At 36.7% G+C, this 21,632-nt stretch overlaps 1 protein-coding gene across 2 annotated transcripts in view; it reads left to right on the forward strand.

Moving 5' to 3' along the window:
* The first annotated feature begins 851 nt into the window (after nt 1-851).
* The window catches only part of grm8b (glutamate receptor, metabotropic 8b), a 172,450-nt gene continuing 151,669 nt past the window's right edge, over nt 852-21,632 (forward strand). Inside the window, exons 1-3 of one of the 2 annotated variants that reach the window (XM_082159286.1) lie at nt 1,035-1,062; nt 1,171-1,211; nt 2,146-2,923. In XM_082159286.1, the coding sequence (XP_082015412.1) occupies nt 2,417-2,923 (507 nt within the window). In that variant the 5' untranslated portion in view covers nt 1,035-1,062; nt 1,171-1,211; nt 2,146-2,416. Of the gene's footprint in view, nt 1,063-1,170; nt 1,212-2,145; nt 2,924-21,632 lie in introns of both variants that reach the window. The other variant, XM_082159287.1, reaches the window with a different exon arrangement.

The raw sequence follows: 21,632 nt of genomic DNA on the forward strand, positions 1-21,632 counted from the left end.
TAGGCTCTAGGGCTGGAGAGGAATTATTGCCCTTTATTGCTGTCAAAACCAACTTTCTGTTTACGTATGATTCATTCCTACTATGCAGTGCATTTTCATGCATCAGGAGACCGAGGTCACATTTTTCCACTCCAGTGAATATTTTTCAGGGGTAGGTTCATTTTTTTGTGTGTTTTAAAAAAAAAATGTTATAGACATATTTAAAGAACGTCAGTTGAAAAGTTGAAGATGCAGTGTTAGTTCAGCATTGTCTACATTTTATTATATACTTTATTAATAATGTGAATTTGCCTTTAATTTTGCTTAATTTTTTTATTCGTTTTTTTAATAGCCTATTTATAAAGCTTTAATTAATTTTTATTTCAGTTATAGTTGTATTCATTTTAGTCATTTATTTCAGTTAGTTGCCAATGTAACATCTCTAAAAGGTTTTAAAAGTTTACGTTTTTCATCTAATACTTTTATTTTATTTCAATTCTATTTTAAAAAACATGTTAAAACTAAAAGTTTTTTTTAAAATGCCTAGCCTACTGCATAACAGTAACTATCCGTGTAAGTCCACAGTGTTCACACTAGATGGAGCAATAAGATCATTCACAGCAATGACTGTTGAACAGCTTGATCTCTTCAAACCAGCTGTCAAGCCACACTGAACTGATAATTATACAGTTTGCATTGATCAGTCTGAACAGAAATTTCTTTTTTTTTTTTTTTTTTTTTTTTACAAATATCATATAGTCAAGCATCGCGCGCACCTTAAAAATAACAAATGCTCGTTACTTAAATGTCATAGTGTTTAAGGGGTTTCTAATTATTTGTTTTATTTTTCTTAAACTTCTAATGCATCATTCGCAAAATATTGACTCCAGTTTGCCTCGATGTGGCCCGGGCCCCAGGGCGAAGAAAGCGTCGTCCAAATTGTCAGACCAATCATAACGGAGTGGGAGTATTTGCGCGAGAAATGATGCGCTCGTGCGCTCAGTGTGCCTCTCGCGCGCTGTCCCTCCCAGCAGCATCAAAGCAGCAGCGATCAGCGCGCGACCACAGCTCAGGCACCTGCAGGTATGAATGGATTCAAAATGTTATTTCTTTAAATCTGCTAAAGCAATAGAGCGAGTTGTGCTGTCCTGTAACCTAATATGCCATTTTCTATGTGTTTAATTGTTGCAGTGCTGTTTTGGTGCAACTATGATGTGCTGAAATGTTTCGAGGTGATGCTGATTTGCATTTAATCTACAGCAATTATTCGAGATGAGAAAAACTGACCGTATGTTTTTCTGCCGGTTAAAATGTTTAAAAGTTTCATGCAGTACCAACAGTATGTGGAAAGCTTCTTTTTCCCATTCCTAAAGAGGGACGCTGACATCATGCCTTTTTAATGAGTTCTAATGCAACAATGTTGACCGTGTGCTCTATTCGTTCACATTTATTAACTAATAATAATAATCCAAATTATACTTGATAGGGTTGAATGTATTAACCATACATTGTACAGTAGATTTTGGCTACTTAAAGAGACAGTTCACTCTCAAAAAAGGACATTCTCACCCTCATGTTATTTCAAACCTGTATGACTTTTTATCTTCTTCTGTGGAGCACAAAAAAGAGTCACATTCACATTCATGATATGGAAAAAAGATGCATTGAAAGCGACAGCTGACTGAGACTGTCAGTCTCCAGCCATCTCCATTTGTGGTCTAGAAGAAATAAATTGGTTTGTAATGACATGAGGGTCAGTAAATGACACTTTGTTGGTGAGCTGTCCCTTTTAGAGTTTTATTTGACTGAAGGAATCATAAACTTATTCTGCGATGATGGTTTTGCCTATTATGTCTTCTACTGCTCTTTATCGGGATCGATTTCCGGCAGCATTTGTTGAGCACATTGGCTCACTTGTTGTATAAAGATATTAAAAACGAAAGTGTAAAACAGTCTAATTATGTTTGCATATTATTTATGCATGCTTTAGAAGTCGATTGCCAGATCAGATGTGTTTAGCAAATACACGAATGCACTGATCGCTCTCTCCATTTTCACACTTAGAGCCTCCTTGCTGTGCAGTGCATATGTGTGCTCTGAAAAAAAAAACATGTGCCCAATCTTTGCTGATGAAGGCATATTCCTCTGCTGTTCCCTCTCACACAGGGTTCTAATGGTCTGTGACCTCTGTAATTGAGGAGCTAGCAACTATGTGATTGCCTCATATTCCATCATCGCCCTTCTTCATTTTCCCCCAAAACCTCCAGGCGACTCCAATGGTCTCCTTGTCGTCGGATTCCATTATCCGGTACGCAGTTGCTCCGGTGAGGGGCACTGATGACCCCTTTTGGTTATTGCGCTCCGTCCCTGCTGGCTTCCCACCTTTGTAACTGCACCCCCACTGCTGCTTGTGCATCTGGATCCACTTTATGTCGCCATGTTGAGTGCCTTTGAATGGTATGGCTTTCTTCTTCTTCTGACGGGGATGACAAGATCCGTCGGCCAGCGTACGGATCCACTAACGCCCCCCGCCCCCGAATATGCCCACTCTATACGACTGGATGGCGACATCATCCTGGGGGGCCTCTTCCCGGTGCACGCTCGGGGCGAACGTGGCGCCCCTTGCGGGGAACTGAAGAAAGAGAAGGGTATTCATCGGTTAGAGGCCATGCTCTTCGCCATCGACCTCATCAACAAAGACCCCGACCTGCTGCCCAACGTGACCCTGGGGGCGCGCATATTGGACACCTGCTCGCGCGACACCTACGCCCTGGAACAGTCGCTTACCTTCGTGCAGGCGCTCATCGAGCGAGATTCTACCGACGTGCGATGCGCAAGTGGCGAGCAGCCGATCTTCGCCAAGCCGGACAAGATCATCGGTGTGATCGGTGCAGCTGCTAGTTCTGTCTCCATCATGGTGGCCAACATCCTACGCCTGTTTAAGGTAATTTTTCTGTCATTGCTACACTATTGGTTGGTGGATTTGCTTCGGGATCCACAAAACAAGTGTTTAATGTAGTTTAGGGTGTATTTTCTTCTACTTTTCAAAGCTTTAGTCATGGTTTTCAAGGCATGTCACACACCTGTCCATGCTGGCTTTTGCTTAATATGGCATAGTTTCACAGATTTGAGGGATGAATTTGCGCCAAAATACCGCAAAGTTTGATTGGATGCGCAACTTTTGACATCAACAACAATAGATATGGGATGCACGATATATCAGCACTTGTAAAAGAAAATCGAAGCTGTAAATAAAAGATTATTGGAATACGTTTCACATTTAAATCAATATGTTACGTGGCATTTCTTTGTAATTATTTGTTAAATTTATTAGCAATTTTTTAAAATAAAACCTAGTTTTTTTTCCCAGTGCACTATAGGTAGGCCCTATCGGTTTGACCCATAAACCCATTGATTGGTTTTTGGCTTGTTTTCCCACTTTTGTAGTTATTAGAATCGGCCTAATACATGGCCGATAATCAGTCTAATACATGGCCGATAATCAGTCTACCTCTAATTAGTGCCATATCGGTAATTGGTCGATATTACACATTTTATGTAAAAATGATCAGTGTCAGCTGATATTGGATATTTAATTCAAATTAACACCTTTGCGCTCATCTAACACTTATTTAAAGTTAATCTTTAAAAACACTAATAATTCAGTAATACTGTTGAATCTAATCTTTAGCAAATCTCAAAACAAATATGTAGCATTTTTAGTGTTTTATTTAAAGTGCATTAAGCCAAGATAGTATAGAATTTTAATATCGGCCTTTTATCGGTTATCGTAAATAATTAGAAGCTTATCTGTATTTTAATATCAGTGCATCCAAGCTACTTTCATCATATAGTTCATCATAAGTGTATTTACATTTCCCACTTTTTGATTGATTATATGGCTGGTTACTTTTTATAATTTGAATTTAGCATTGTTTTTGCCGTGCTATAAACATGAAATAAAGAAATAGTAATTTCTTCTATCTCACAGAGTGATTCAGATGCATGCTCAGAGGAATTCATTGCACACACTTTTTGACAGCACTGTACTGACTTTTAGTGGATGTAGTAGCCTGTAATAGAATCTGTTTTGAGGGCTAATCAATAATCACTCGAGTCTCTTAAGCAGTAAACAGGGACTACTAATGATTATAAATGAACAGAAATTTGTCAGACTTTTCAGAATCATCTCCAATAGCGTTGAACCACTGGATCTGTAGATTAAATATTTTTCCGGATTGTCCTAAACGGATTAATTTGCTGTTATCTGGTGTTTATGCTGTGCAAAAAAATTCTCCCTTTGAGTCACAAAAATACTGCCACTGGGTGTTTCATGTCTCATTAATAATTGACTGTCTGTTATAGATACTAAATATAGCTGGCTTGTAATTGGATCAAATAATGGGTGTCATGTTTTTCTGAAGAAAGCATTCACCTTTTCATCTGCAGAAAAGATTAGACACACCGTGACTTCATCTGCAGTAGAGATTATGAAAATAGAACCACAGAAATGGTTGGAGAGGGAAGGTGTGATTTGGGATGCGGTTTTCACTATTTATGGAGCATATTGTTAATCTGATTGGTAGTTTGTGTCTATCATATGCAAAAGGTTTGATCTGCATTGCAGTGTAACCAGTGTTGAAACTCGGCATGGACTTCAGAAGAAGTGAGATGTCTGGCTGTTTACTTGTATTGAGCTTGTTGATTCGCTACTGCATTGTTCTTCACCTTGTGCATCAATCATTTAAATCAGATATCGATTGTGGATTTTTCTTTCATTTGTTTCTTTGTAAAGTCGCAAGCTTTCATGGATCAATTTAAGCTGAGGCAGTAGATGCTTGATTCCCTTTGCTGTTTTTGAAATTTTAGAGCGTCCCCGACTACGTAGAAAATATGTTATTGGATTACTTTTCCGTCGTAGAGTCTTTTCTGTTTCCTTTGCTCCTTCCTCTCATTGATCTGTGGAGACTGGACATTTGAAAGTGATATGTGTCTGGTCTCAAAACAGGATGTATTTGGGGAAGTCATTGAGTTTGTTTCTGCATTGGATTTACTGTAGCTCAAGGCTAGCAATTAGCTTAGTAAGAGAAAGTTAAGTAGATGTATCATAAACCGCTTCTGATCTGTAATCTAATGCATTGACTTTTTGAAGAAATTTCTGTCAGTATGCGATTCATTTTGCGCAATCCAATCATCACTGCGCAACCAGCACAGTTAGCTTATCTCTTGCTAGCTAATGTTAGCTAACAGCCGGCTAATCTATTATATGTCTAATGTCTTAAAGAGATTTAAACAAAATGCTAAAGGTATATTTTTTTAGGTATATTTGTGAAGTGTAGCTAAATGTTTATGATGAACTGATGATGCTATGGCTAATGTTTTTCTCGATGTAGCATTATGTTGCTATACTAACCTCTGATGAGATTGACTTTTGTTTGCTAGCATCTATGTAGCGCATTCTGGCTAACTTTTTGGTCACTTGAATGTTTGAAATTGCTGTTAATACATTCGATTTGTTATTTGTTTCAAAAGTGATGAGTTTAGCCCAGGGTTTCTCAAACTCGGTCCTGGAGGGCCACTGTCCTGCACAGTTTAGCTCCAACCCTGATCAAACACACCTGAGCGAGCTAATCTTCAGGATCACTAGAAACTCACAGCTAGGTGTGTTTGATCAGGGTTGGAGCTAAACTGTGCAGGACAGTGGCCCTCCAGGACCGAGTTTGAGAAACCCTGGTTTAGCCAATCATAATGAAGTTCTTTTGCATAGTCTTAAAGGTACAGTAGCACAAACAACCTGTTCAGTTTTGAAGATGTGGTCACATAATGTTGTTTGCAATAGGAATCCATGTGATCAGGATTGTGAGGGCGAAGGATTTACCCAAACAGATTTTGCATCAGGTTAGCAATCAAGTTGGTCACACATTTGTCACACAAACAGAACACTGCTTAGTTTGAAAGTGACTTCTGTGTGAATGTTGCCTTTTACATCACAATGAAAATTGACCTTTTTTCCTTGTGAAAATTTGCTGAAATTATGCTAATATCTCAGAGAGAGTGGAAAATGGTCATGTAACTCTAAATTGCGACTGCTTGTGGTCTAAATAAAATTTTCAATGGACTTAAACGGCTAAGTGTAGAATATGGCCTCTTCAAGCTTCTGCAGTGCTTCACATCACCTGAAGTCAAAATGTGTCCTACATCATGAATTAAAAAATAGTTGAGATTAAGATGGAACCCACATCTCCCTTACACTTAAACAGTTGTCCAAACAGCAATTGAGCTCAGCAATGGAGCACTTTATCACAGTCAGGTAAATGGGAAGTTAAGAGTCACACTGTCTACATGTATATTTAAGTAGTTCATCCACTCAGAAGTGTGAAATATATTCATGCATATTTCATGAAGGGTAAGAATAATGGAGACATCCAGTTCATCCAGTTCAGAAAATGACTTTATTGGTCACCATAGTGGCAGAATGTGTCGGAGCAGAGGCAATGCCCGCCTCATTCATCTAACTTGTGATGCAGACGTAAGACTTAAAACACAGTGACCGCCATGATATCAGATCATATAGTAGTACAGACAGAGGGGATGATGAAGGGTGTGCGTTCAATAGAAAGAAAACAAATTGCTTTGAGTGAAGACATTTGATGCATTTATTGGATTCTGAAACGTGGGAATGCTGTTTGGATGTACTTGTTTGTTTTCCTTTGTTTACCACTGTTATTTAATCATGTAGAAGCTACCCACTTTGTCTTGTCTTATCTGGGTTTTTTTTTCTTTCATTTTCTTTCTTTCATATTTATTAGATTTTTTCCAATTCAAAAAGTAATGGCTTTAACTAATAAGGTGCCTTGAAGCTATTGCTTCAAACTGTAATGATCTGGCTAATAAATAATGCAATAAAATAACTTATTTCTCACAGAATAAATTAGCTGAAAATTGGAATTTCACTCGAAAAATTAAAACCTTTAATACACGTTACTCTGAAAACAAAGCAATCAGTTTGTAGAATGAAACATGAATACGGATGTGCGAGTGTGTAAATGTATATTTTTCAATTCAAGAAATAATGTCTTTTTTAATAAGGTCCCCTAAAGCAATTGCTTCATACTTAAATGATCTGAATGAATAAATAATGCAATAAAATATGCTTTCTCACAGTGTAAATTGCCTGAAAAATGCAATTTCAATCAGAAATACAAAAGAAAATCCCTGTTTTTAAAAACAAAGCAATCTGTGAACCAATGAATGAAGTATGAATGTGCATATGTGTGATTTGGCCTGATTTGTTTGGCATTCAGGGTATGATTGCCACCTCCAGGTCCCCATTATGGCATTAGGTTAAGTTAAGCGTCGCATCAGTCTTAATCAATACACAGCCTTAGCACAATCTGAGAAACGGAGGAGGGAAGATTTTCTTTCCTGTAGTCGAGGCTGTGAAAATAAACATCTGTGTTTTCATGCCAGCCTCCTACGCCAACTCTCTTACACTGAGAAGAAAACTGGCCAGTGCACTGGTGTGACTGTCACCCTGTATTGACTCAGTGAAGAGATATGAGTGGGGTCAGTCCACCTGAGGGTATATGTTTTAGCACAAGACAGGAAATGAGGTCATAGAGCGTGAAGCTTGGAAATAGGGCTGCATGTTTCTTGAATGTGGAAATTGTCATAATGTACACTTTAAAAAAAAAATACATGATCAATAAGTTATGACAACATATGTTTTTACATTGCTTTTAATCATCCAAATAAGTGAAGCAATTTTCAACTTTTTTTATAAGTTATACAGGATTCAACTCATTCAAGTCAGTTTAATTTAATTTAAGTTAAAATAACTTAAACATCCAAGTTGATTGTACTTAAAAATGTAAGGCAGCAGCAGTGGATAATATTTATTTTGTAAGGTACAGGATATGTTAGGGGTTCTTTCTTCATTGACAGACCATTCAAAAGCTGCCATGTATTCAGATAAGGATTTATTTGCAAGCAACACGTAAATCAAAAACATTTTATTTGTATGTTTTTGATTCATCATGAAGTTTTTAGTTTAAGAATCGAACAACACTGTATGTTTTTGATGCACTAAAAATAACCGACTCACAATAATGATTTTTTTTGGGAATCGGACGACAGTAAACGCTGTATGTTTTGAACTGTAGATTCAGTTGTGATGTTACAACGATGTTAGTGAATTTTCATACAATGTGTTTTGCGCTTTAGATTCAGTTGTGATATACAGTGAATTCTGAGAATTAGTATGTTTTACACTGTAGATTCAGTTGCGATGTTACAGTGAATTGAGTATTTTTCGTACAATCTTCTGTCCACATCAGAGGAAAAATGCACCATTCGGATCCTCATTCGAATCTTTTTTTAAACTAACCCCGTTCTGATCAAGATATTTGGTTGCTGTACCAATCATGTGACTTGCTGATGTCACCACAAGAACACGCACAGTCCCAAACACTTCACTACATTAGCATACCATACAGTGAAAAAAGACATCCATTTCATGATTTTTGAGACCTTTTAAAAACAGTCACTGTCTATATTATATATATATATATATATAAACAAATCTGATTTATGTGTTGCTTGCAAAAAGTATTATCTGAGTACATGGCTATACTTTTGAATTGACCGTCATAACTGAACATCACAACTAAATCTAAAGGACAAAACATATTGGACAAAAATACTCAAAATTCACTGTAACATCACAACTGAATCTGCAGCTCAAAACACACATTGTTCATTGAAGTCCGATTTCCAAACAAATAATTTTTATGAGTTGGTTTATTTTCAGTGCATCAAAAATATTAATTTTAAATATTAAATTACTTTTGAAATGGTGGTTTTCATTGAATCAGAGATGTACAGAGTGACCATTGTAGTCTAACAATTGTCTATTTTAGTGAATCAAAAACACACAGTGAGTTCGATTCATGAACACGTGACTTTTGAGACGGTGCTTTTTATTGAATCAAAAACACATTCCTGTTCAAATGACACTTATGAGCCGCTACTTGAATCAAAAACATACTGCACAACCACTGTCTGATTCCTGATCAGTCTGATTCCTTAACGAAAGACTTTTATGGGTTGGTTGTTTTTAGTGAATTCAACACAAACTACAGCTTGAGATTAAAATAATTAATTCAGTTATTGAATTGTATTATGCTGCCTCTAAAAAGGCTGTGGAAAGTTGTCTGTCTAAACAATTTTTTGCAAGAATTTTATTACGTATTCATTATCATAATTTTTTTTATCACTTGGCATTGGAATGTCATTTCTTTTTTCTTAATATTTCTTCCTCAAAAGTGCTAAAATAATCTTTAGTAGAACTGATAGGAAACCATTTTTATAAGGAATCAGAACTGAAATCGTTAAACTGGCTTAAAGTGCTGCATAAATGCATCCATGGATACTGTTTTGCACCTGGACCTTAGTGAAACACGTTTAGATGCTATTTATATGCCTGTTTTGTGTGCTATTCTTGAAACTTGCTATTCTGTGGTTTATGCAGTTCTATCTTCAGCTTGTAGATTTCCTAAACTGCAGACTATCAATGTTTTTAGGCCTCTGTTCCGCTCTGCTCTCAGCCCCAAACTGCACTTAATGCAAGATTCTGTACTGTAAAACATCCACATCATCAAATTGCTGATTACACCAGCGTAATTGGGCTAATCAACAGCCGTTACGAACCTCCGCGGAGAAATAAGCCAGAAAAAGCCACTTTGAAAGTAATATCTTTGCAAATGTGGTGTTTGCAAACTGTTGCGAACCACTAGGAAAGTATCCCTTAGAGTTTTCACACTGGTTGCATCAAGTTCTTGTGAATTTAAGGATAGGACAAGAAAAACGCTGAAGGGCGTATTCACTAAATGCTTCAACAACCTGCATCTTATTAGGCTCTTTACAGAGTTTCAAAACTCAATGCTATTTGTTGCAATTAACGTTGTACTGTTACTGTTTGCCGAAACCAGATGGTAAACAGAATTTCATTTGGATTTAGATGATCACAGCATCAGTTATTCATCAAGTAATGATCAAATGATGGAGACGAGCATTATAAATTGTCATAAATCCAGACTCGTAGTGCATAGTGCACGTATTTCGCCATTTTAAAGAGCCTGGATTGCAGTGAAGCGTAACTACAGTCCGAGTAAAGTATGCCACATATCTTATTTAGTCTGCTGCATCTTCCACATCCAAGAGTTCAGAAAAGCTCCTGAAAGCTCTTTGTCAGTTTGTTTGAACTGTTAATACCACTCTTTTAGTGATTTTTTTGCTTGTTATGGAATAAGATTTAAAGTCCCCCTGTAGTCAATAATTTGATCCCTTAAAACTCTTCTTTGATCACCAAAATGACATATGAAAACATGTGAAAAAAAATTATTCATGCCTTAAAATAGCTTGAATGTAACTCTACACCCTTGCTTCATTTAGTATGCGCAGATTCACGAATATGCAAATTAGCCCCGCCTCCACTCATTCACCTCAGCTCAGAGATTTACTCAGCCAACTAACTGAGGGAAACGCTGCAATAGTATTGCTCTCTACAACGTCGGACACATAACGGTTATTAATATGATTAGCATTTTGCTTGACTGTGTTATCATACAGCTAATAATGTGTTGCTAATGTTACACAAACCATGTTCCCGTTCACCATCTCAGAGTCATATAGTTCATCATAATGATATACATCATACATCTGCTATATTGCTAAATCTACCCGATTTTTCATATCAAAAGAAAAATATACCAGGATAACATGGCTTCTTTTGAGACTCCCCTGCTAGTTCACTTTTAATGATATGCTAAAGCCCGACGGCTCGTTGACGTGATTGGTTACAAGGTAGTTTGCGACGTCAGAAACACCAGCGATTTCAAACCGTGTTTTTGAGACTCTTTGGTTCACTGCCGTTTTAAAGAGAAAACACTCAGAAATGGTGTGGAATTATGCATTTTGGTCTTAGTTTGTCTTAAAAACACCACATAGACATATAAACATTAAAAACTTGATTTTCACCATAGGAGGAATTTAAAGCTGCAGTCTGTAACTTTTTTTGTGTTTAAAATGTACAACATTTATATAATGAGCGAGTGCATCATGAATGCATTTTCCAAACCGTGCTTATGTCTGACCCTGAATCACTACGGTCCACCTATAATAAGTGTTTATATTGGGACTGTTTTAGATTGGTACGGGTCGTACCACTGCGAAGTATCACAGTTTCTGCGTGTCTTGTCATTGACATAAAGGGGCTGTTTACACCTGGCCACTTCATGCGTTTTCTTGGATCGGATAGCTATCCGATCGTGAAAAGACCAGGTGTAAATGCCCTCCGAAACGCATTCGAGACGGATTTGAATCCGATCGCTCAAACCACTTCCGGAGGTGGTCTGGGCCGCATTCCAGACGAAACTGGACAAGTGTAAATGCATCTGGTTGTTGAAACCACATTTGTAAATTGTACTCCTCCCAAAAATGCTAAAAAAATAAACGTGTGAGAGCGTGTAATAGGCTATATGTAATGTTATAGCCAGATATGACGACGCTACTGGAACACGCATCACCGCAGATGAGAAGCTGAGCATCTATTCATTAAGACAACGTGCGAACTATCGCAAATCAAAGCGAAAGTAAGTCGCAGACGCTTAACACACAATCATCATCATTAAAAGTAAATTCTTAAGAAACGAAATGATCTTACCAGGGCTGTTGCCGCTCTCTTTTATTGCGGTCTTTGAAATTTTAGCTGATGATTAATAAAATGCAGCTCATATCTGTTGCTTTCGGTGACGTGCACTCCATTAAATCTGCATATAGCGCGGGAATTGAAGATCGGATTTAAATATGTGACCAGGTGTAAATGGAATCGTTTTGATAAATCAGATAGCTATCCAATCTGAGAAAACGCATGAAGTGGCCAGGTGTAAACAGCCCCAAACAGAGAGAAGTAGCTCAGGCTACAATATTCTTCCACAAGACGCACACAGTTCTGTTTATTAACCGCAGCTTTAATTATAAAATGGATAAATTTGCAATTTTTTAAGAAAATCTGTGAGTGAATTACGTATAGTTCTCCTTGTACATTGAGAAATTGTTTTAACATAAAACTTTAGAAACTTTAGTGTATCTTTAGGAAATGTGCTTGTATCCTCATGAATTATACACAACTAAATTAATTGCCTTTGAATTAGTGCCACATAATGTAATGCTGCAAACTGAGGAACATTAAATATTTAGGAAACAGCAATAAGAGTGTCAATAAGAGTGTCAGAGTGCTCCTGCTAATTGGTCTTTTTTTAGATTGTTTACCTGCATATTATCAAGCCTATATGCACTAAATGTCACGACTCTTTCATAATATGAATATGTTGATTTGATCAATGTAAATCTAGCTTTTGTTGTCATATCTATTCTAAATCATTCACTAAATCGTTTGTTAGAAGTGACTAAGTCCCACAGCTCAACCAATATTGTTTCCTCCGGCAGGCCTTGTTATTTCAGGTCAGTATTAAAAAGACTTCAACATGAGGTCTAAACAACTAAACCGGTCATTAGAGAAACAACACATTATCTAAAAATGAATCACCCTATGAATCATGCCTTATTGTCCCAAAGTCATCCCTAAAACTTGTTTCTACCCTCAGTGATTTTAACAATAACAATTTCTTGGTATTATTTGTGTACATATTTAATCTAATATGAGTTTTAGGTGAAGTACCCAGATGATTCCACTGCCTATCAATCAATCAATCAATCAATCAATCAATCAATCAATCAATCAATCAATCAATCAATCAATCAATCAATCAATCAATCAATCAATCAATCAATCAGTCTGTCTGTCTGTCTGTCTCTGTCTTTTTTGAATATTATTATTTATCAACATTTACATGTATTTATTTATATGTATTGCACGTTGTTGTCATATTAAAAAAACCTCTTAGTAAATAGACTGATTTAAGTCACAAACTTAACACACCATAGTAACAAAGTCTCTGGTTAATTTCGAATTAGACATAATTAAAAAAATGACTCATGGTTCGGTAAGGGATTCATTTGCTAAAGTGTAACAGCTTTTAATGATTCACTGCACAAAGTGAATCTGATTTGAGTTTGAGTCTGAGTCTGATCTGTTTTGTGAATCTTTTTGATTGATTCATTAAAAAGAACTGGTTCATAAGAGTCATTTTTGGTTACACTTTATTTCAATAGTTCACTAGACATTGTACTACTAACTATAAGTAACTTTGCAACAGCATGTAAATTCTATACTGTGTAAACCCTCATGCTTAAAATAATGAATTGGTTTGAGAAGGGCAAACTTAAATGAACTTTCATGAGTATTAAAGGGATACTCCACTTTTTTTGGAAATAGGCTCATTTTACAACTCCCCCAGAGTTAAACAGTTGAGTTTTACCGTTTTCGAATCCATTCAGCCGATCTCCGGGTCTGGGGGTCTCACTTTTAGCATAGCTTAGCATAATGAATTGAACCGGACAAGACCATTAGCATCTCTTTTAAAAAAAATTAACAAAGAGTTTCGATATTTTTCCTATTTAAAACTTGACTCTTCTGTAGTTGCATCGTGTACTAAGACCGACGGAAAATGAAAAGTTGCGATTTTCTAGGCTGATATGGCTAGGAACTATACTCTCATTCCTGCGTAGTAATGAAGAAACTTTGCTGCCGTACCATGGGTGAAGCAGGCGTAATGATATGACGCAGCGCATGCCGCCTGATAATAGGCTACTGAGCTGGGGACTATTATCAGGTGCTGCGTCATATCATTACGCCTGCTGGACTCATGGTACTGAAGCAAAGTTTCTTGATTATTACGCAGGAATGAGAGTATAGTTCCTAGCCATATCAGCCTGAAAATCGCAATTTTTCATTTTCCGTCGGTCTTAGTACACGATGCAACTACAGAAGAGTCAAGTTTTAAATAGGAAAAATATCAAAACTCTTTGTACATTTTTTTGAGAGAGATGCTAATGGTCTTGTCCGGTTCAATTCATTATGCTAAGCTATGCTAAAAGTGAGACCCCCAGACCCGGAGATCGGCTGAATGGACTCGAAAACGGTAAAACTCAACTGTTTAACTCTGGGGGAGTTGTAAAATGAGCCTATTTCCAAAAAAAGTGGAGTATCCCTTTAAGAACTTTCTTTTTCTTTTGAGTTCATAAATCTCACACAATTTAAGTAATCTGAATGGTTTCATTGTTTTGATCTTAATGAACTTGTTTCTTCCATTTAGAGGAACTTAAATATAACTGAAACTGGGCTGAGGAGTTATTTTTCCCAGCATGTTTTGTCATGGCACTTAAAAGTGAGAGTAAATGCTAAAATTAAGTGTTACATACGGTTTTTGTGTGTATGTGTGTTTAAGATTGTTAATGTTCTGTATTGCCTTACTCATTCAGCAATTGCTATACTAATCAAAGCATTGCGTTACCAATTAGCATTTATGTTAGCATGTTATCATTTACTGAATTAGCTATAGCTAGTTAGGTTTCAACTACTTAAAATATTAAAGTTAAAATATTTGAGATTACATGATAATTTTAAGTTCGCTTACTCAAACATTTCAAGTTAAGAGTAATTAACATGAGTACAAAATAAAAATCTGATAGTTCTGCTTACTTAAACTTTGAATTTCTTAATTTAAGATTTTTGATGTTACCTCAAATTTTGAGTTCTGCTAACTTATTTGGGTTTTTCCAACTACATGTCAACTAACTCCCTGAGTATAAGCAGACTGTTAGGGTTTGGATTCAAATAAAAAGTTGACTTGCTTGCAAAGTTACTTAGTCAGTTAATGTCTGTTGTGTGATCATCAAAATAAAGTTTGAGCAGACAGCCTACTAATACTCTTTGTTGATATGTAGTTGCATAGTTACTTATAGTCAGTAGAATGTCTAAAGTAGAATATAGAAATAAAGTGTTGCCTCATGTATTTTGTTTAGCAAATCATATATCACGGCTCTTACTGTGTATATCATTGCGTGCATGAAATACCAGCAAGGCAAGCACAAGATGATATTTGCAGAACCACACATGGATTAAGTCAAAATTCACTCAAGACTAGATTTTAAGTTATTGTCGCAGTTTTTAATTTATTAATTTATTTGATCAGGCTAGTGACCATTTTAATCGCAGTCTGTAATACTGCGGGGGAGTGGTCAGGGAAACCTGTTATATTACAGATATTATTTCTGCAATATTGGCTCTTTAGGGGTGCTTCCTCCTTTATTACTGCTGCTGTCGATTATTTAACAAGTGCACTGGTGATTTAGCACCAGTTATTATGGATCATTTATTCTTTTGAGAGTAATTGGTCATTTTGGTGGGACTGCAGTTTTTAGAATAGAAACCAGCAGTAGGTACTAATGAAATGAAAATCAGATTGGTTTCTCTACAGGGACATTCCCCTTTCAAGACCTGGGATTTGAAATGGATCCACTCTGGCCGCATTTCGGCTTTCATTTCGGCTTTCATTTCGGCCGTTGGCAGGATAGGTATGAACTAGTATGTTCAAATAGCCTGTTTAATCAACAATTCATTACTTCTACCTGGTTATGATGCAATTTCTTCATATGAATGCTGCAGTTAATGAGGACTTATGCTTTTTTAAATTTTCAGCTTTCTTTAGTGTGATGTTGCTGTATGAGCATGAAAAATGTCTGCAAAGTTACAAAGCACAAAGTCACTCCAAAGGGAGTTATATCAGTGGAGTTATTATCAGGGGAGTTATTATATATCAGTGTGCACTGTTTCTGAACTGCCTGAAACGCCTCGATTGTAGTCTCGAGATTTCTTCCAGGAACGTGCACATCACAAAATTCCTCATTTAAATAATTCCCGGTCAATACATACACCAAAAAGCGGCGTGGTCTGGTTGAGTTGCGCTAGAAATGTGGTGAAACCCTCGGTTATGGTATTGACGAGACATTCCCCAAACACGTTCTAAGCAGTTGACCTATCAGAACAAACTGGTCCAGCCGACCAATCAGAGCACATCGTGCTTTTTGGAAAGAGAGGCTTCATAGAGACTGGAACTAAACAGAGCGTTACTGACAGACTGGGAAAAGAGGTGCTGCAACAATGTAAAATATCTTGAAAAATAATGTTTGTTTTTTTACATTCAAGCATGAAAACCTATTCTAGTAGTCCCTAATCAAAATCAAGACTTTATAAAAGGGTATAATATGGCCTTTTTAATGTGTATCTCTCATCTGTTATCTTGTGTAAATAGTCTTAAACACCTTTGAAAAGCATAATGTTATGGTATGGATCTGATAGTGCTGTTTAGTACTCCTGTAACGTGTCAAACTCCTTTAGTGTAATGTCTGGATTAGGATGCCAAATTAATTACAATCCCATAGCGATCTCTCTCTTCACACGTCTCCCGAGGCCCCATTAATGAGAGTTCTCGCCTCTAATCAGTCAAGCACACCCAAACATATGATAGCAGTTGAAAAAAACCTCACCCTCGATGACGAGAGCATGAGTCTTCACCCCCTTCTACCTCTTCTCCACATACACTCACTCGCTCTGATCGATCACTCCTGTGGTTGAGCATCCATATGTATGAAAAGGATCCCACAAGTGGACGCAGTCGATTGAACTCCTGCATTCCTGCAAGTACTGCCGTTTTCAGATAAGCCACTGCAGCTAGAACCAATATTCCTAGCTTTTTTGCAAACATATTAAATAAAGGTGCCAATCAGATCAGAAACATAATGAAAATGTAAATGTAAATACATTAGGTTAGCTTCTGGTCACTTGCATAGCAAAAACTGAATTATTTAGTTTCCTAACTTTTTCTAGCTCTTACCTAACTTTTACACTCTTTCTCAATTCCATTAGATTGATTTGAGACATATATATATATATATATATATATAAACTAAAAAAAATATTGTTTTTATCATGTATGTAAATTAAATTTTATGTATAATATTTAAATTAATTAATTAATAATAATATAATATAAATAATAATTTTTTTTTTCTTTGTAGTTATTTTAACTTTACTTGCAAGAAAACACCATAAAGCTCTTGCTCATTTTTAAATCATAAGTGAGAGATTTTGAACTTATTTCAAAATCAGTTCCATGTTAGACATTTTCTAGGCTCTGCTATCCACATTAATCTAATTTGTGTTTATATCTGAATCTCCTAAGGAATTTTAATGTAAGCTTATGAAAAAAAAAAAACCATTGCCTGAGAGCTTCATTATATCTCCTGAGATATGATGGAGCAACCTCTGGTGACAGAATAGGGTGCAATTTCCCCCCCTATCCGCTTTATCCATCAGTACATATTTAGCTTATTTAAAAAAAAGATATTGAAAAAAGTAGTTAAATTGCTCCCCAACACAGCTACCAACAATACAGCAGCACTACAGCTGTCCTGTAATATACAGCAATAGTCTCTCCACTCCTGCCGTGTCTGGTTTGATTTGGAGAGATCTTACTGCCTCTCAGTCCATTATACGTCCTGATGGGAAGTGAATTATCTGAAGTGTTTGCTTATGGAGAACAGGGTGTGAATGAGGGATTAGCCGAGCACAAATGAGGTCTGAAATTCAATTTTAAAGAACATAGTCCGTTTCATGCTTCTCATCACTTCTGATGCTTTTTGTCCTTGCAGCTGAGGCGTGCAGTGAGTTTAGCAAGCATCCTTTTTTACTTAAGAGGAAATGAACAGTCATGCATACTTCATAGTAATATGCACAAGGAGGAACTAATATGATACCAGTGGAGATATTTGTCGCATGAAACTATGTTAGCAAGCATGTTCAGGGCCAAAGTCTACTCATTCACAAACCTACAGTAGTAGCTATACCTACCTAGACAGAATTTTAAGGCAACATATGGGGCCACATATGGGGCCGGATCATTTCCATAATGACCAACGCAATCTATCAAGCTTCTGGTTGTCTTGGGCGGTAAATAATGGCGCAAACACCGGTAAATTGACTAGCGCAAACCTTAGTTTATCACCTTGCGTGATTCATTTAAATACTCTCCTCCCATAAATTTTGCGTCTGAAAGGGAAACTCCTACAAATGCATAATGTATGCAATAAAGTCAGCCGCAAAAATAACGATGTCCACGCTTTCTCAGCGCTAATTTCACTGCGTGTCTTTAGTAAATCCCGACAGTAGTTTTTTAACGCCAAAAGAGGGTTTGCGTTAAATCTGTCCCATAGACTATCTCCTCCTGATTTGTATTATTTATTATGTATTTTTATTTTAAGTGTATATTGCATGTACTGTATCTTTCAGAGAAGGTGGCGATCCCAGAATGCATTGGCTTAAACTTATGGCCCAGATATACTTCAATCGAAATTGAAGAACAAACCGGTGCGACGTCATTTTGAACAAAATCAGGCCAAACAAAGTTCGCTCCGGCTGGTAAACACATTTGAATTACCATTGGTCCATGGCGATGATGTAATAAGTAGGTGTGGCTCTCAGACTCCACCTTCTTTGAAGGGAAAATCTTCTCTGGTTCATTTCTTCTGTTCAGTCCATCGAGGTCAGACACGAGTAAAACACACTGGAGAGCTGCTGTATAGAAGAAATTGAAGATGAAATTCAAATCGAAAGCGACACTGAGACTGTTTTTTCAATGTTTAACACTGTAATATTACTTCAAACAATCGATTGTATAAAGTGCTAAATAAACAACATTCTGAGGCAATAAATACTACATTATATGGACATTAAGATAGCATTCTATGCACTTGTCTTGTGTACTTAGCAACATGCTAACGTCAAACGCCATAGAGTGCAAAAGTCGTGTTCCGGAAGTGAAATTCCCATACATTTTCTCCATAGAGGAATTGGTTTCAAATTTATAAACCAGGCCTACAGTGAGCTTTAAGGTTGTTAATCAATGGTATATGCTTTTGTTGTTGTCATCAGTTCACATTATTTAAACTTTTTTAAATAATCCCCTTTAACAGTGGAATTCCTGTTGAAAATCTCCCCAATCAGAGAATCGAAACAAATTGCGTCCCATGAAGCACTGAGAATGATGTGATAGTCTCCCTACGCTCTCAAACTACTTAAATATGTGTATATGTATGGATATGTTTTCCCTCTCTAAAGCCAAACAATCATGTATCTGTCTTTTTGTCTGATTTTCAAATGCTTTTTTGCTTTGCATGTTGTGATTTGCTTTGGTTCATTGCTTATAACTCAGAAAAATTCCTATAGAAAAAATACTTCTGGTACCAAGAGCGCTGAAAAAGTGGATGGGCACCGTTGCACTCTATTGGAATGAGTGGAGTCTGTGGTTTACATGTGATGTGTGGAGTTGCTCTATGGGTAGTGTTCCAGATCAGTTATTTATGAGGTTCCATTGCAGTTATGCTGTCTTAGGAGGCAGTAGACAGCAAATCAGCTCACTCGGTTTTGGATCAGAGCTGTTTTATGACTTATTCTGTCATATTTTTTTGTCATTAGTGGTGTTTAATGCCACATGCTAAGATGAGTGTACTTAAGCACTGCAACTTTATTATCAATTGACATTTAATGCATTTAACCATTCGTCATTGTCCTTTTAAAATCAAGAGTCAGAATTTTGCCAGCTTTAGCAAAATCGCGACACTATGAGGGATAGGTCTGTTGTTTATTTTTTTGTGTTTATGCAAATGAGAAGTTGCCCTTGCGGTCTGCTTAGTGTCAGGTGAATAGATCTGCATAATAAGTGTAATGAGGTAAAAGGTCAGCATCTGTCTCAGGCCTGCAGACTTACGCATGACTGCACATCTTAATTTTGTGAGTGTCGTTTGTCATCCAAGCAATCCTGCAAAATTAAGATTTGAACCATAATATAATATAATATATTATTTTGTGGTAGAATAAAATTAATATTGTTATATTATATTATATTATATTATATTATATTATATTATATTATATTATATTATATTATATTATATTATATTATATTATATTATATTATATTATATTAGCCTCAAAGTATTGGACACTTAAACCAGACCTGAAAATGTATGTCATTGCATTATATAACAAAATATTAAACCAAATGGCATTTTTTTAATAGCACAAGCACTTCCACTAGAATCAACTTGGTTAAAAGTAATTGACAAAATGACCTAGAAAAGTGTGATTTGTGTCTCCAAAAGGGCTCAAAATACTCCAAAATACTTTATGGGTCCCTGTTTGTGCTATACAGAATTGGTATGCTTGTGGCTGCTTGAACATTGTGTGTATGTGTGTGTAGAGAGAGAGAGAGAGAGAGAGAGAGAGAGTTCTCCTTTAGTTCTTGACATTGAATTCCAAGGTGTTTGATCCCGACTTGCTCCCAAGCAATATCACACTCAGCATGCAGCCTGCCATGTCCACAACTTATCAGATCTATAGCGTTAGTTTATATGTGTGCTTCACACTGACCCTTTGAAAAACCATGGGACACCATTAAAATTCATACAACAGTGAATGTTGTGGTTTATCTGGCTCGCGCTCTCATGCCTTAATTTTTTCTCTGAAATGAGTAGTCTGTTACTCTCAATTTCATTTCCTGTGTAAAAGTCACTGCTATGATGTTAGTGTGACCAGGGCTTACTGATCTTAACCCTGTGATGCGTACGATGATACGATCACACCGGTGTAATCAGTCTTGGCTGGTCCCTGGAGCATACGACCACACCGGTGTGATTAGAACGTTCAGTGCATCATACAGACTATATAAATGACGTGTGTTACCGTATATTCATATCAGATACACATTGGTATTAGGTACACCGTAAAAAGTGATCAGCTGACTTAACTTAAAAAAGGGTCAACTAGAATATTTTGAACTTACGTGTAAAAGGGTTAAATCAAAAATGCCCATTCTGGTGTCTAAATATAGCTTCAATCCCTTTTAATGTAAGTCTATGTTTTTTTAATAGTGATACAGTAGCAGGCTGTCTACTTAGTCTCAGAGTGTGGAAAAGAGCAAAATGGGTGTGGACAACTAAATTATGATTTTTTTTTTTTTTTGTTCAGGAAACTTCTAACATTATAAGCAGTGATAGCTATTATCATCACTTAAAGCAGCCAAGTTATTATTTTAACAAGAATAGCAAGGTTTACTGCTTAGCAGTTTAAGAGTAATGAAAAAGACATTGAATGGAGTATTGACGTTCACAGTCGGTTGTGTCTCAAGTGAAAATTAAACAGTGAGGTGTAAACCGGATGTGTATGGCCCTGTCCCAAATGGCGCACTTCATGCGGACTTTCGGTCTCGTGGACTTGAATTGCGCGTGCTCGCTGAGTCTACGAGTCCGTAGGGCGTCCCATTCAGCATTTTACCGCTCTGAAGTGTGCTCAGCAGCGCCCCCTTTGTACCCTTGAAGCGGTCTTCCACGAAGCCCGCATAGATGCAGGCTCCACGCACTTTAACTACCCAGGAATCCTTGCGAAAGGCCAATCAGACAACAGATGGGAGGAGATTTCACTCACGGATAATTGTTGACATGGCTGAGAAGAAAATATTACTGTTTTTATGACCTAAATGTACATTTTACCAGTTGTTACCCACAGTTTATACAAACATTATGGTCATCGACCAGTGGTTGATGTCTCAAACATAATAATAGCGTGTTTAATAATA

The sequence above is a fragment of the Leuciscus leuciscus genome, assembly GCF_965113295.1.
Source record: "Leuciscus leuciscus genome assembly, chromosome: 25".
Taxonomy (NCBI): domain Eukaryota; kingdom Metazoa; phylum Chordata; class Actinopteri; order Cypriniformes; family Leuciscidae; genus Leuciscus; species Leuciscus leuciscus.